This window comes from Catharus ustulatus, chromosome 15 (genome assembly GCF_009819885.2).
Source record: "Catharus ustulatus isolate bCatUst1 chromosome 15, bCatUst1.pri.v2, whole genome shotgun sequence".
Classification (NCBI taxonomy): Eukaryota; Metazoa; Chordata; class Aves; order Passeriformes; family Turdidae; genus Catharus; species Catharus ustulatus.
The window spans coordinates 18,261,083-18,277,200 of NC_046235.1; the positions used below are offsets into that span (position 1 = coordinate 18,261,083).

The window sequence follows — 16,118 nt, forward strand, 5'->3', positions numbered from 1 at the left end:
TAGATTTTTTTTTTCCTGCTGGTACCTGGTGCTACTGGCAGTTAATAACCCAGGTTTTACAACCACCACCAAGAATTAATGAACCAAGTGACAGCAAGGGACAAGACAAACTGAGGAGAAAAGACAGAGTTAGGGAAAAGAGCTGAAGAAAGAAACTTGGGAAGTAGTAAAAAATCTGAGAGCCTGGGGAGATGGCAGACACCGAATGAGACACGAGTGCATGAGGCAAAGCAGCTCCAGCTCCAGGGAATTTTGGCCAGGACATCCAAGGCTGGCCCAGCCCCAAGGAGCTGAGCCATGGCACTGGGTCACCTCAGAGAGCACCAGCACTGCTCCAAACTGGGAAGTGTTAATTCAGCTGGAACACAGACATCCAGTGCAAGCAGCTGGAAAGAGAATAAAGCTGGATTGCTGCAAGAGAGAGGCACAGGCAGAGAGGAGCAGAGCTGCAGCACCTGGGGCTGCCTGTGCTCAGAGAGGCTCAGTGACAGCAAGGAGCAGGGGCTGTGCTTGCATTTCCTAAGCCCTGACAGCAGCCCTGTCATTTCACAAGCTGCAGAGCATCTCCTTACTCATTAGTGACTGCAGAGAAGGAACCATCCTGCAAGAGAAGAATAACTGCCACACAAGTTCTTTCATCTTGAGTTTTGCAATTCTATGAACTTGATTGCTTATTTTCTTAGTTTAACACAGTTAGCGAGACATTTTACATACATCTAACCCTGCTCTAGCTAAATGCAATCTGTTCAAGTCTCTTGACTCGTTTCCAGACTCTTCATCCTGCAGCCTCTCCATCTCCCCACAGCTTGGGGTGCTCTGTTCTCTCAGTTTAGAGAAGGTGACACCAACCCCGTTTTGGTTTTGGTTCACACTCTGAGGGAGACACTGAAGGAGAAGGACAGGGGGTCTCGGTGGGAAGGGACTTAAAGCTCACCCAGTGTCACCTCTGCCATGGCAGGGACACTTCCACTGTTCCAGGCTGCTCCAAGTCCTGTCCAGCCTGGTCCTGGGCACTGTCAGAGATCCAGGGGCAGCCACAGTTGCTCTGGGCACCCTGTGCCAAGGCCTCACACCCTCACAGGGAAGGATTCCTTCTGTGGATCTAATCTAAACTGAATTTTAGGTATCTAATGTCCAATTTAGTTATTTCTGAGCCTCTGCTGAGGATAACTGTGACACCATAGTAATGAGAGAAAGGAAATAGGCCTGCAGAACAAACCACAGGTGAGTAACAAACTGAAATTATGTGGCCAGGAACAATTATTGCCACAGAAAAGAAACCTCAGTCACCAAAAACTCCAGACTAGTCCTACATCCTGACACAGGGGGACTCCAAACACGACACTGCAACTCACATTCCTCCCAGCTCAGCACACACATTGCTGTGGCCTCTTGGAAGTTGCTCAAGCTCTCTCCACGTGCCCAAATCTGCCCATGGCAGAAGTGCTGCTTTCCTGGCTCAGCTCTCAAGACTCAACTCTCAGTATTTCCACCCTCAGCACTGCAAACTTGTGATGATCTGGAGCAAAGAGTAAGAGCAGTGATGATACAAAACTCCCAAAGCAAGAGGATGAGCAGGAAGGGAAGGGAAGGGAGGGAGGCATCAACAACAGCCACCAGCAGCTTTGGCACCTGTCCTAAGCACTGGAAAAGCAGTGAGGGACACAATGCCAGCAGCTCCAGCAGCACCTGGCGACAGAGTCCCTGGTGCCAGGCACCAGGAGGTGCCAAGAGCTGCTCTCAGTCAGCGAGGCAGAGTCACACACGTCCTTAGTCACATCCGACACGGAGCACCCACGCTGGAAAACACCGGGGCACGCACAGCACACCTGCCAGCAGCCACAGCAACACTGGGCTGCAAATGCCACCCTGCCACGGGCCAGCTGCCACCTCAGGACACACCTCTGCTGCAGCTCTCTATCTACAAAGCCCCCAAGAAGCAAACTCTGTGGTTTGTGCACAGAAATGTGGAATCTTCTCATTAAAGAACTGGGTCGTAACCACGCAAAAGCATCTGCACATTCCAGCTCCCTAAAAAGAAACATCCCAGAAATCCCAAGTCATATTTCACTGGGGTTTTATCATGTTTTATCAAGTTCAGGTCACTAGAACTGGCAAGAATGCTAAACACATAAATATGAATTATTTTTCTGGGTTGCTGTGTGGCTTCTCACACAAAAACTGACCCCAGGGGCTCAGTCTCACTCGCTCAGTGTTTGAGACAAGGAGAAAAGTCATAAAATAAGAACTGCAAAGATGTTTAGAGGAAATATCAGGGACCTGAGACAGCTTTTGAGAGCAGAGTTGAAATTCCCTGTTTTCATTCATTGCTGTTAAACTATACTGGAGTCCTGGGGGCACTTTTGGGCCACAGTATAAAAAAGATAAAAAGTTGATAGCATCTAAAGAAAGGACATGGGGGTGGGGAAGGACCATGAAGGAGCTGCTGAGGGCACTGGGATTGTTCTGCTGGAGAAGAGGAGCCTGAGGTCAGAGCTCATTGGGGTCTCAATCCTCACACAGAGCTGCAAACACACTACACAGGAGACAGCAAATGACAAAAACTGACATTGACACATTAATAAAGCCCAGATAGTAATAATGCCAAAAACCAAATTTCCCCTTTTGTTCCTGACCAACAAGAGCTGCCCCAGTCCCAGCACAAGCACTGAGTAACTCCAGTGTGACACTGGGACTGTCTCACACCTCGAGGCAGACACACAGCAGCAGCTTGGGGACTTTAATCACGTTTCTCTCATTAGAGGAGACCATGAAATGACCAATCAGGTGCACAACCACTCCTGCAAAGCACTTCACTAAACCCTGTTTTGCAATAACCCCCCCAGGCTGCAAATCCCCATTTGCCAAGGATCTGAGAGAAGAATTCACTAGTTTTAAAGGAATGTCAGGAACTAGAAATCCACCTGAGAGATCAGCAGCTGGAAGGGAGCCCAGGTGACAAATAAACACACAGACCTGAGCAGAACCAGCTCATTCCCAAGAAGGACACTGAGAAAGGGACACTTAGGGGCAGCCAGGGCCTGGCTGCCATTACTGGAAACTTGGGAATGTTTAAAACCACCAGAATTCCTGAGAAAATGATCAAACAGGGCTGTAACAAGGCCAGAGATGAGCTGGGGGGACAGCAGGTCCCACACTTGCCCCTTTTCAGGCTCCTTGCCCATTGTACAGCATCTGCCCACAGATCTGGGTACAAGCACTCGGCTCTCCCCCAAAATTCAGTCAAACTCCTGTTCATTTCCAGAAGAGCACCACAGACACAGCACTGAACGCACCAATACCTGGGTCACACATCCCAGCACCTTCATGCTTTGTTTTGTTCATTGGAAAAGGGGAAAAGAGGAAAAAAAGTCAGCCCAGAGCACAGGAATATTAAGTGGCTGCTCTTTTACAAAGTCCAACAGAATCCCCCAGCAGGGATGAGGCTTTACATAACAGCCACCCACTCACACGGGGCCGGGATTGTGTCCGGAACTCCGACCTGCGGCAGCACCTGCCCGAACCAACTCCGTGAGCAGCCCCGGACCCTCCCGGCCCCGGGACCCCCGAGCCCCGCAGCCCGTGCCGCTCCTGCCGCCCCATCCCGGAGCGGCTCCGGCCCTGAACCGCCGAGAGCAAAGGGGAAGGAACAAAGCCCTGACGTCAATTACCGGAACAGGATTAAATCCATCACCGGGGAGGGCAGCGCAGCGGCCCCGGAGCACCGAGCGCCCCCCAAATTCCCGTTCCAGGGAATTTGTGCTTCCCGGGGAGGGACCCCCGCCCTCCGCAGGGTGTCACCCGGGGCACAGCGCGGGGAGATCCGCGGCTCCCGGCGGGAGATGCGCCTGGAGCGGCCGATCCCGCTCTCGGTCCCGCCGGTCCCGCCGCGGGGAAGCGGCCGGGATGTCCCGGGAGGGGCCGGGGCGGGGGCGGCGCTGCCCCGGTGCCGCCCCGGTGCCGGCGGGAGGCCCAGCCCGGCCGCGCTCACCTGCGCTGGCCGCTCCGCTAGGCCCGGACCATCTCCTGGCTGCCGCCACCGGCGAACGATGAGGCCCGAGGAGCCGCCGGCGAGTCACGGAGCGCCGGGGGGCGCGGGGCGGGCCCGGCCCGGGTGAAGGGGGGGGCGGCTCACAAGCGGGCGGCCGCTCCGCAGGGGTCCCGGCGGTCCATGGCGGGCCGGCGCCGGGCTGGCGGCTCGCAGGACTCGGGCAGGACCGCGGCTCGGCCGGGGCTGCGCTGGGCCCGGTCCCGGTCCCGATCCCGATCCCGGCCCGGTCCCGCCTGGCGTTTCCCGGCGGCCCCCGCGCGCCGCCGCCGCCCCGATCACGTGACGCGCGGGGGACACCACGTGACCCCGGCGGAGCGCGCGCGTTGGGGCGTGGCCTGAGCGCGGCCCCGCCTCCCTCGCGGGGCGGTGGGAGAGTCACGTGAGCAGCGCGCGGGGAGCGCTCCCGCGGCACGGCGCCCCCTGGCGGCGCGGAACGGCCGGGCCTGTCCCGATCCTGGGCCTGTCCCGATCCCGGGCCTATCCCGGAGCACATCCTAATTCCGGGCCTATCCCCTTCCCGGGCCTATCCCGATCCCGGGCCTATCCCGATCCCGGGCCCATCCCGGGGCCCACGGCATTTCCATCTCCCGGGACAGGCGGGCAGAGCGGGCAGTGTTGGGCCTGTGTGAGGAGAAGCTCCGGGGTCACCCAGTTGCGGCCTCCCAGTGCCTGAAGGAGCCGCAGGAAAAGATGGAAAGGAGTTCCAAGGGATGGAGGTTCAGGGCACAGGGAAGGGATTCCCACTGCCAGAGGGGATTCCTGGCTGTGAGGGTGGCATCCCTGGCAGTGCCCAAGGCCAGGCTGGAGCAGTGGGACAGTGGGAGGTGTCCCTGCCATGGATCTGATACTTTAAGGTCCTTCCATCCCAGACCATCCTGGGATTCTCTGCTGTTCTGCTGTCAAGGTTTGCAGCCCCCAGGCCTGGGAACAAAGGAGGCTGTGGAGATGCACCTCAGGCAGGACCCATTGTCCCAGGGAGGCACAGCTGGGACAAACAGAATCTCACAAAGCAAATCCATTCACTGGAGAAGCTCCTGTTTATTACGGACTCCTCCCTAAGAAAATAAAGCAATGCTCTAATCCACAGAGGCTGTACAATACCCTTGCAGCCAGAGCACCCCAAAGCCGTTTCTGAGTGGCAGCTGGCTGTGTTCATACAGCCCTGCACTCAGAAATGGGGCTGTCTCTCCCTTTTCCTGCTCTCCCCTCTATTCCCAGCCTTTCTCCTTCAAAGGTGACTGCTTTTCCTGAGGCTGTTTTCCTGCCAGGCTGCATCAGTTGCTTCCCCCCCAACGAGCAGTGGCAGCTTGGCCTGGAGTGGGAGGGATCAAACGGGGCAGTCCCTGGAACAATTCCTGGTTAGCAGGGGTTTTATGAAATTACCCAATCCAGCAGGAGAGCAGGAAGTGAGGCAGTTAGTTTGTAAAATAAGAACATGCAGAGACAAAGTAACCACAAAAGGCAAGGGAAAAAAAAAAGGAAACCGATATAAACATTGTATTTGAAATGAAACTTTTTTCCGTTTTTTTTTTAAAATCTGGATACACAGGGACTGATGGCTGGAGAATTTCCTTGGGAGCAATCCTGCCCCTCTGGAGGCAACTCCAGCTGAAACCTGCATGCAAACACCACAAATATTTTAGATATTTGCAGTAAGCATCAATTTAGCAATTACTGTTTAATAATTTATTCACTTTCCCACCAAATGATACATTGACTCCACAAGACTTAAACACCTTTCTGGTAGTTTTATTTACAGTCTGCAGCGTGTTCTGGAAAACACAGGAGTGGTCACAGACAGACACACAACATAGGTATTTCCAAACATTTAAATAAGTACAGTTTATTCCAAAGTCAGTCTACACACTACTTTTTCCATAAAAATATAAAAAATAGTTTAGTTACTGTGTTTAACCTAATGCCCCCTCCCCAAAGAGGGCACTCCAACAATAAGAAATTCAGGAGACTGCATCACCAAACAAAATACTAATGGCAACTGCTTCAATCACCACAAAAACAAATCATTCCCACTCTGCACCCAGCAATCCCTGCTCTGCAGAGAGTTTGGATCTGCTCTCGTTGGGTTTGTGGGGTTTTGCACTCCCTTGCTTCTCCAGGACCATTCCCACAAGCAAAGAATGAATTCCTGCAGACAACACAATCCTGCATTTCACACATTCCTTGGGGAACACTTTCCTCTGAGATCTTTATTTCAGGGAGTCTCTTTTACTGAGCATCCAAAGTGCCCAGTTCTGTTTGTTGTTATTTCTCTGCTTTTGCTGACCTCATTACAGATGGGAGTGTTGATGGAGCTGTGCAGAACACCCACTCCAGCCCTTGTCTCACTGGGTAACACTGAATTTACAAAAAAAAGGCACCAAGATGAAACTCCTAAAGCAGCAGCAGCCCCATTCACCGAGCTGCTGCTCTCCAACACCAACACTGAATCCCAGCAAACACCTCCAACACAGAGCCAAGGACACAGGGGAGTGAAAAGCCCCGAGGCTGTGGGCAGGACAAGCACTACACTGATCAGTAACAAATCAACACAGCTCAACTGGATGGTGCAGTTAAGACTGGACCTGGAAGCATCAGGAAAAGCCATTGGAACACAAGCTCAGCAGCACAGAATCCATTTGTCACCAGCCAGATGGGAGACTCTGTGTGGGGCACGTCGTGCATTCAGGTTCAACAATGGCAGAGCTCCACAGCAGCACTGAAAAACTTCTGCTTTGAACAGTTTAGAGGATTTCTCTCAATGGAAGTGAAGCTGTCATTAACAGAGGAACAGCACATGATGCACAGCATAATCTGCAACAAAAAGCTTTTGCTTCCCAGCATGTAAACATCCAGGTTACTGGACTTCAGCTCATATAAACAAATCTGAGGATAGATTTATTTTTTTTTTTTGGGAACTAAAAAAGTAAAATCTTCCATAAAAGGATAAACCACAAAAATACTCTCTCAGTTAGTCTCACGTGCCATTTAATACCTCCCATGTCCTATGAACAACTATGCAAAACACTTAGAAATCTGAGCAGTAGAAATGTTTGACCACTGAATGCTTGGCAGGGGCTGCTCCAGCCCCCAGCAGGGCAGTGTCACTCACTCCACAGCAGTCCTTCCCCTCCCCAGCTATTTCTTCTTCTTCTTCTTTGGGGGCTCATCCTCAGAGCTGCTGTCTGTGCTGCTGCTGCTGCTGCTGCTGGAGGAGCTGGAATCTGACTCGAAGTCAGAGGAGGAGGAAGAGCTGCTGGAGGAGGGGGAGGAGGAGGAGGAGGAGTTGCTGTCCTCGCTGTCACTGTCCGAGGAGGAGGAGGAGGTAGAGGAGTCCTCGCTGTCGGAGGAGGAGTCGCTGCCTGAGCTGTCACTGCTGCTGCTGCTGGAACTGGTCACACTCTTGGACCTGAGAGAGAACAAAGAGCTGAGCACAGCCCTGCCAGAGCCCATCACACACACACTGTTCCCTCTGCTCTGTCGTAATAACCCAGAGCAATTATTTGCCTTGAAAATTTCCGTGCCTCATCACCGAAATTTCCAGGCCTCACCATCCAAGATGAATTCCTGTGCCCTCCCCTCCCTTCTCCACTCCTGGCTGAGTGGATTTTGGCCATCTGAGCAATGGCAGAGTGGCCCCAGGGCATGACATAACCCAGCAGGGCTGCAGAGAGAGGTAGGGAGGGGAAGCTGGCCAGGATCTCGGTGCTAGCCCTGAGCAGGGGCTCTGCTGCCCTGCTCCAGCCCTGGGGACAGTGACACACGTTCAGTCCCTGCCTCACCACTGTGACAGTGAAATTCTGCCACTGCAGGAGTCAGGGGAGGTTTCAGCACTGATTTCACCAAGGTCAGAGCTGTTCCCAGCAAAAACTGTTCTTAGATTACTCCTGGCAAATGAACCCAAAGCACCTGCCACTACAGGATGCTTGTGTTTTCCAGGTGGAGAACAAGGGTGGAAACAATCCAGCATTGAGACAGAATGATGAACACAGCAAAGAGGATTTCTGTCTGCTCTGCACTTTTTTGCATGTTCAGCCCTTCCTGCAGCCATTGTTCTCAAGATCAACATCTCTGATTAGTAATACAAATTCCAAGAAAGTACAATTCAATTCTCCCAGAGATCTTTACTGAAAGTACAAGATACTGATTCACTTCCCTTCCCACCAAAGTCAATCAAAGAGCATCCAAAAATGTAAATTATGATGCTGCAGATTCTTGTTTCCATTAGAAAATTAATGCAACATTTTTTTATCAGAGGGCTTGGTTAAATGTAAGAACACAGGAAGTGCCTGTGTTAAGGTTATGAAGAGTGTGAGGTTTTTTCATGCTATCAGCCCTCTCAGCTGACAGAAGTGGCTGTGGATTAAGCCAAAAAGCACTGAAGTTTTTATAATATCTATAATCTGCTATCTCACACAACTACTGTTCATTACAGATAAATCCATAAGGGCTGCTTAAACACTGACTTTCCTGGGGAAAAAAATCAGCATTAAGACAAGGAAAATAAAAAATATGAGAGTAGCAGTTTCAATCTGAGCAGTCCCATGAGATGGGCAGGAATCAGAGGATCCCTGAGTAACTCTGAACTTGCTTTTCCTGATCCCCTTCCACAGAATCCATAGCAACAATCCATGGACACCCAGTGTGTAGGTTTATTCCAAAACCCACTCCCAGAGCCATCAGGATACTGCACTAAAAGCTGCCTCTCCCAGAGGGAAGCAGAGCTGGGGCTGGGAGAGGAAACAGGCAGGAACTTGTTCTCAGGAGAGGCAACACGTGGGCTGCAGCTTCTGACAGCAGGAGGATGGAGATGGGGACAGGTAAAACTGCAGCACAAAACACAATTTGGGAACCTACAGCCTGGTAACCCAAGATTTTAGGGTTTATCACACCTCTGTAAAAACACAGAATTTTTAAAGTAGTAAATTTTAAAATTTAAATTCATCCTCCTCAGTTTCCAAGAGTTCAGTTGTGATTCTGTGTCTCAGTGTGAGCCAAGTGCTGATGGAGCCCAGGCTGGCACCCCCAGGGGCTTCCAAAGTGCCACTGAATCCAAGGCACACCTGTGGGGCTGAGGAGGGAAGAGGGGAAGGGGCAGCAAGACACTGCCCTGCCCTTGAGCCAGGCAGATTTCCCTGTGCTGCAGTACCAGGGGGGCTCTCAGTGGGTAACTCAGACATCCCAGCTGGGACACTGAGGCCAAGCAGCACCTGGAAGGTGGCTCTGTCACCTGAGGTCACAGCAGCTGCCCTGCCTCAGCCTGTTTTTCTGGTTAGGCCTGAGCTCCCTTATTAGTGTTTATATCAAAACAAACACACTCTGTGGAAAAGGTTCCTGCTCCTCCTGCCAGAACTCAAACTTTGAGAGTTTTAATTGAAATCTGGAACTTAGAAATTTGCTGGACTCTCCACATTTAATTCTTCCCATATTACAATAAAAATCTAAATAGCAAACTGACTGGAAAAGAATTTATATTGAAGGATTCTGTGCTTGCACACAAGCAGGAGAATAATTAAAATTCCCAAGAGTTTTAAATTTCAAGGAAAAAGTGCCCAAACTTCCCTTCCCCATGAACTCTTTTGCTGTCTCCATTTTTGCACTGGTTTGGAGCTCTGTAATTAATTATGCCAGCAAAGGCTGAGGGAGTTGAGGCAGGAAGAGGCCTGAGCTGCCCAGCTCCAAACCAGTTAATTCATGATCTCACCAGTCCTGAGCAACCCCAGCAATAAATTGGCACTTCTGGGAAAGCAGCCTTTGCTAAAACACACTGAGACAGCCCAGCATTCCAATAAACCACATTCCACAGGACAGCCTGGAATAAAGGGACACTTTAGAGATCTGCTCTGCCTTACTGACTGCCTGCCACACACAGCAAAGGGCTGGGCCCTGAACACCTCCTGAAAACTGCGTTAGATCAGCCAGAGACAGAAGTGACAATGGAGGGGAAGAGATGCTGGGGCTGGGGCTGCACAGACATTCCCTGGTGCAAAATTCCCAACAGGGTTCCAGGAGTGTTACAGCCACAGCTCTGGCTGTTCCTCCTTTCCCTTTGCTAAGAAAGCAAATTCCCAACAAACATTACTGCAAAGTAAAGTACAATGTCAAAAGAGTTCTTGGCTCCAACCAGGGCTTGGAGAGGGGCAGGGTCATTTCCTGAATTTTGGTTTAGTTTGGGATCAAGGGGGTTTTGTTTGATTTTGGGGTTGGGTTTGATGTTTGAGACAGAGAGAACTGGCAGGAGAAGGGAATGGAAACAGCAGAAATCAGAGCAGGATGGGCAGGTGGAGCAATGAGCACAGAAACCCCTGTGCCAGCCTTGTTTCAGAGACTCCTGATGGACTCTGAGGCAGAAATAAGAAAACTTTTATTACTACAGCAAGAGCATGCAGGGGGAGGAAAATCAGCAGGGAGAAAAACAGAATAAAATGTTGAAGAGATTTTGAACAGGGAGGAGTAGAAATTCTCCAGATGTCTGTCAGACAAAAGCTGGTAACAGCCTCAAAGCAGCAAAACCAAAACTTAATTACAAAGCTGATTTGTCACCCCCTCCCAAAGTCCTGCTGGAACAGTCCAGGACCAGTCCAGGACCAGTCCCCATCAATCCAGGACCAGTCCCCACCAGTCCAGGACCAGCCCAGGACCAGTCCCCACCAGTCCAGGACCAGTCCCCACCAGTCCCCACATACCTTTTTTTCTTGGTCTTCTTTTCTGCAGCACTTTCTCCAGTGCTAATTAAGGGGGAAAAAGAATGGCTTTGGTTAATGCAATAGGAAAATTTAATAAACAGCAGCACACTGAGGTTGAGTTCAATATTCAAAGGGCATTGGGCAGCTCAGTCCTGTGCAAAGCAGGGCAAACCCCACCTGTGAGCCAGGGGAGGAACACCCAGCAATTCACCCCAAATTTTCTGTGCTGTTTGTGTTCTACTCTCCCCTCTGCCTCATTTTGTATGGACAGCAGCAGCTGGGATGTGAAAGGCCCAGGAGAAGAGGACACAAAGCAGTTGTGTGTAACTATATTTAGCAGTAAGTGAATTGATTGAAATCAAGGGTAAAAGCTTGACTCAGCCTGTAGCTTTCACATTTCTTTCAAGTGGAATAAGAAACAGAAAAATCCATTTCTATTGATGCTTTCCAGCTATGTGTCTTTCAGAATCCCAAATGTTCATCCCCTCACACAGTTTCAGTGGTGCCACAGAAGAAAATTCTTTATATGCCACCAGAAAAATTAGATTTCTCCAATTTTTTTGAGAAATAATAAGGCATGACAACATTTTCACCACACAAGTTTTCCACACTCTGCTGTGGCAAGGGGAAGATTCACTGATACTCACATTCCAATCCCTCCCATCCATATTTCCATTCCTAAGGCCTCAGACCCTCTGCAGGTACCCAGGGTGTGTCCAGGTGAGAGGAGTCACTGGGAGAACAGAATCAAACCCCAAAGCACCTTTGAGGAGACAGGACCCAACTCAGGGAGAGCCTCTCTCTCTCTCCTGTAAGGTGTGGGTTACTCAGGAGTTCCTGCTCTGGACACTGCCTCACCCTCAGAGCTATAAACCCAGCTCAGGGCTGGGCTCAGGGCTGCAGAACCCCCAGGAATGAGCACTCCCTGAGCTCCCAGCCCTGCTCCAGGCACTCAGGGGTCACTGGCACCTCCAGAGTGGCCACCAGAACCTGGGGCTGACACCAGGCAAGCACAGGGAGCCTGGAACAGCTGGGAAAGGAGTTCATGCTGCAAACATGGCTGAGGTTGTCAGAGGTAAATATTGACCTGGTCAGGCTGGCTTTGCCTCCTGGTTAATGATTCCTGTGCCCTTTCAAGGTGGGACACAGGCTCTCCAAAGCAGAGCTGGGGCAGACCCAACCTCCCAAAGGAAGGGACACAAACAGTGTCACACAAGTGTGAGGTAGGAAGTTGTTTCTCCATGAAGAAAAAGCTTCATCCTTGGAAGTGCAGCACTGGCAGCAAAGGAACAGGATCCTCCTGGCACAGCTAAGGAGCTTAGGATTACACAAACCCTGGGATCCCAGCCCCATTTCCCAGGATTAAACACTGCTCCCACCTGGGGATTACTCAGCCTTCCTCCCACAAGATGATTTTTCCCAGCACAAGCCCTTCACTGTAAAAGCTCCAAATCTTTTGTGCCAGACTGGCCAGTCCTGAACTCCCACATAAAATAATCCCACACTCAGACTCAAGCCCAAGGACAGGACAAGGAATTTCACCTTCAGTTCCCCATCCTCCAGTGATGACCTGCAGAATCCACCAGAGAAGGGACAGAAAAGCAACAAGGAAATAATCTGAGCCTTAAACTCAAACTTAGCCTAAAAATCTTGAGTCTCTGAAGAGATTTTGCCTCTAAATGGAGCCAAGTGTCAGAGTCCAAGCATTCCTGATTCATCCCCAACACTGGGTGACTCTAATTGCTTCTCAATTACTCACTGGACCAAAATTAATTTCAAAATCAATCACTTTACATCACTCTCCTCACAAGCTCCTGAGTCTCCACTCAAGGCAGGGTTTCAGGGCTGTGACTCAGAGCTGCTGCTGAGCTGGAGCAGCTGAGGAGGCCAAAGAGCCCTGGCTGAGCTCCCACCCTTCTCTGTCCCATCAGGAGCTGGGAATGCTCTCCCTGCCTGCCAGGGGGATGAGCTGGCAGTGGCTGAGGAGCCCTCAGGAATTCCAGGTGCAAGGAGTGGCACTGGGAGTCACCCTGTCCCTCTGCAGCTCCTGAAACCAACCCTGACCCTCAGGAATTCCATGGAAAACTGAGGTGCTGCATTACTGCTGCCTCTGGATCTGCTTGGGGACAAGAATTAAAATGTTCTCCCAGGGCAAAGTGGAAAGGAAATCAGGTGCCACTGCAGAGCTCTGTCCAGGTTTCTCTGTTCCTTCCACTTCCTGGCCTGTCACAAGAGGAAATAACTGTGCAATTCAGTGAGATAACTCTTGAGATAACCCAAGTCTCCCTCACCTGCCTGACCCCTGCAGCTCCAGGGAGCAGCAGAGCAGGGCTGGGCCAGCTCTGAACAGCAAAGCTGACATGGGGCAAGATTTGCTATAAATACATTTACAGCTTTCACACCCATCTGCTTGGACAGCACAGAAACAACAAATTAAGCAAGCAAGGAATTCAGGAAACTACTCCACTACCAAAAAGGCTCCAACTGACTTAACTCTGGCTCAGTGCCTGGTTTTTGTTTCAGGCAGGCCTAAACCTGTAAATGTATTTCAGATGAGCAGGTGTGAATGAAATTTAAATGTTGATTTTAATTCTCTGAGACCTGAGTGTACATATTTCACCCAGCACAAGATCAGTTCTAACATTAAACACACATCCCACAATCTGGAGGAAAAGATGACAGAAAATGGTCTGGGACAACATCTTTTATTTCAGTCATAAACCAGAGATTTCATCCTGCCACTCTTACCTCTGTTGCAGCAGGAGTTGCTTTTCCTTCTCCTTCAGGATTTTGGCCAGCTGAGCTGTCCTTGAAGGCCTGTGCAGGTATTTCCTCTTCCCTTTGCATTCATATGTCCAGTGGCCAAACTCTAAACACTTCTGACACCTCACATGCTGCTTGTTGGCCTCCCTAGAAAAACACAGAATTGCTTAAGTGACTCATTCCAGGTCTGTTCTACCCAGTGAAAAAATATTTAGTTTTTTATCATGCAGCTTTAACCAGGCTATGATTAAAGCAGATGTACCCAGTGCTTCAGATTTTCTCTTGAACGGGCAGTAGCACCAAGCAGACACAGAATTCAGGCAAACAGATTCATTAAACAGATTCATTAAAGCACTTTCACATGGGCACAATCACAGTGCTCAATTTGCTGCTACCCAACAGCTGCAGGTGGTTCTGGCTTCAGAGAAATCCCTGAAATTTTCTTTTAGCACAAAGAGCAGCAGCTTCATTTCCAGTTCCTGAAATTAAACACTCAAGTCCAAAACTGCTCAGTCCTCCCTCACAGTCCAGGATTCTCTGAGAGGCTCCCAGCAAATCCAAATAAGCTGCAGCCAGGAGCAAAAGGAGTAAAGCCTGGCCCAAGGTTTATCTTTGGGACAACCTGTGCAAAGTGAATCGAGCCAGACCTCCCCAAACCCTGCAGCAGCAGGGACAGCTCACCCTCAATTTCAGTTCTCGCTCTGGTAAAATCCCCTGGGCATTTTTAGCAATCAGGGAAGGGAAAACACTCCTATGTTCATGCTGGAGCTCTTAAGCTGCTCTTCTGAAGCCCTGCAAAGCTGTTTTGCCTCCTGTCCCAGCTGCTCTCCTTTACCAACAGGGGAACTCACCAGCCCAGGCACTGCTCAAGGTCACAACCAAAATTAGTCCTGAGCTCAGGGCTGTGCCACTTCAGTTCCCTACCACTGCTGTCTCTTCCTGCCACCTTCAGTTCTTGTTCCAAGCACCAAAACATGAATTTTTCAGCCCATCTAAGCTCTCTGAAAGTGCAGCCTGGCTGATCCAGGCAGCTGCCAGACCCATGGCTGAGGATGAAGTGACAGACCAGCACTGAGCATTTTTCCCTCTCCCACCCAACCTGTGAACTGCTTCTCCCTCAGCTGCAGCCACCACTTTTTGTGCCAGTTCCTCGAGGGAATCTTGTGCTGAACATCCATCACTTTTTCAATGCAGAGCATTTGGCTTCATCCTCAGGCCTTAAAATACTCACAAAGAGTAACAAGCACAAAGAACTGATGGAGCTCCCAGCACAATGAACTTGGACAGGAACCAGAATATCTGGGAATGAACAGAACCCAACAGCTCCGAGGGCTTTGCTGTGCCTTTGTCTCGTTGGCACAGTGGCACCAAACCCCAAAATCAGAGTTTGTCTCCCTCAGACCCTCCCTGCTCAAACACCACCCCCATAACCCAGGGCTGCAGAGCTGCTCTCACCAGCAGACAATGCCATGGAAGCTGAAAGGGGGAAGGATTAAACCCTAAAGCCAAGATAATTAACAGGAGAGCAGGAGCCCTGCTCAGCAGCTGCAGATCCACAATCAGCACTAACGAGTGTGGCACTAATGAAAAGGGAACTTTGAGCAGGGATCAGCGACCCCAAGCCTGCAGCAAAGGCTGACAGAGGCACAGCTCAGCACAGACCCAGCAAATCTAAAAACTGAGTCCTTAGCTCACATAAAACAGCAACTCAAAAGCACAGGCATTCCAGGGGTACTTTGAAATCCCCAAGTTACTTTCCACTGGAAAACAGAAAAGAAATTATTGCTAAATCACCAAGAAATTCGTGACCACATCCTGTACATTGTCATTGGGCAAAAACCCCAGGGTTCAAAAACTAAACGAAGAGAAATAAATTATTTAAGGAAAAAATAAACATCCAAACCAACAAAGATCTGAAAAAACAATGCCAGCACTCCACGGGAGTGAGACACACATTTGCTACACTTCCCAAACAAGAAAAAATGTGGTTTCCTCGTCTCAGGGAGGGAATTACTCGATTGCAACATCCCGGCTGAGCAAGAGCCGCTCGCTTGGTTTTTCTTTGCCTTTTCGACAGCTCCCAAACCTCTCCCAGTAACACATCCCTGAAGGTCCCTTTTCCACACGCGAACTGCTGGGGTTACGGTGAGGAGCCCGAAGTGACCCCGAGAGCTCCTCTCGCTCCCCGGGCCCGCTCCCAGCGCAGCGCCGAGCGCCAGGGGCCGGCAGCTCCCTCGGTCTCCGCACAACCGGTGCCGCGGGCCGCCCTGGGCAGCAAAGGCCGCGCCGCCACCTCCAGGCCAAGCCCCGGCCGCGCACGGGACTCCCGAGGCCGCCATCGCTTCGCCCCAGCCGTGTTTTGGGGCGGCTTCCCCTCGGGACACAGCGCAGCGGCGCGGAGGGCTCAGAGCGCCGGGAAAACGCCGAGCGCCGCGGCCTCACCAGCGCCCGCCGCTCCTCAGCCCGTGCCCGCCCTGCGCGGCCCCCCCAGCCCCACTCACGCCTGTCTGCGGGCAATCAGCCGGTGCATGGGCGTCGCCATCTTAACGCCTGGGCCGGAAGTGAGGCTGCTGCGTGGAACGGCGGAAGTGGCGGCGGCTGCGGGGCATGCCGGGACGTGC

At 51.2% G+C, this 16,118-nt stretch overlaps 2 protein-coding genes across 2 annotated transcripts in view; both read right to left on the reverse strand.

The window, feature by feature from the left end:
• Positions 1-4,105, reverse strand: part of AFF4 (AF4/FMR2 family member 4) — a 43,337-nt gene extending 39,232 nt beyond the window's left edge. Inside the window, exon 1 of the mRNA XM_033072947.2 lies at positions 3,992-4,105. The gene's annotated coding sequence lies outside the window, so the exon portion shown is untranslated. The remainder of the gene's footprint in view (positions 1-3,991) is intronic.
• A 1,674-nt stretch (positions 4,106-5,779) lies between these two features.
• Positions 5,780-16,101, reverse strand: ZCCHC10 (zinc finger CCHC-type containing 10). The gene is made up of 4 exons (XM_033073466.2): positions 15,999-16,101; positions 13,483-13,644; positions 10,735-10,776; positions 5,780-7,457 (listed from the first exon to the last, which is right to left on the reverse strand). The coding sequence occupies exons 1-4, from the start codon at positions 16,037-16,039 to the stop codon at positions 7,187-7,189; spliced, it is 516 nt and encodes a 171-aa protein (XP_032929357.1). The 5' UTR covers positions 16,040-16,101; the 3' UTR covers positions 5,780-7,186.
• Positions 16,102-16,118: the final 17 nt, after the last annotated feature.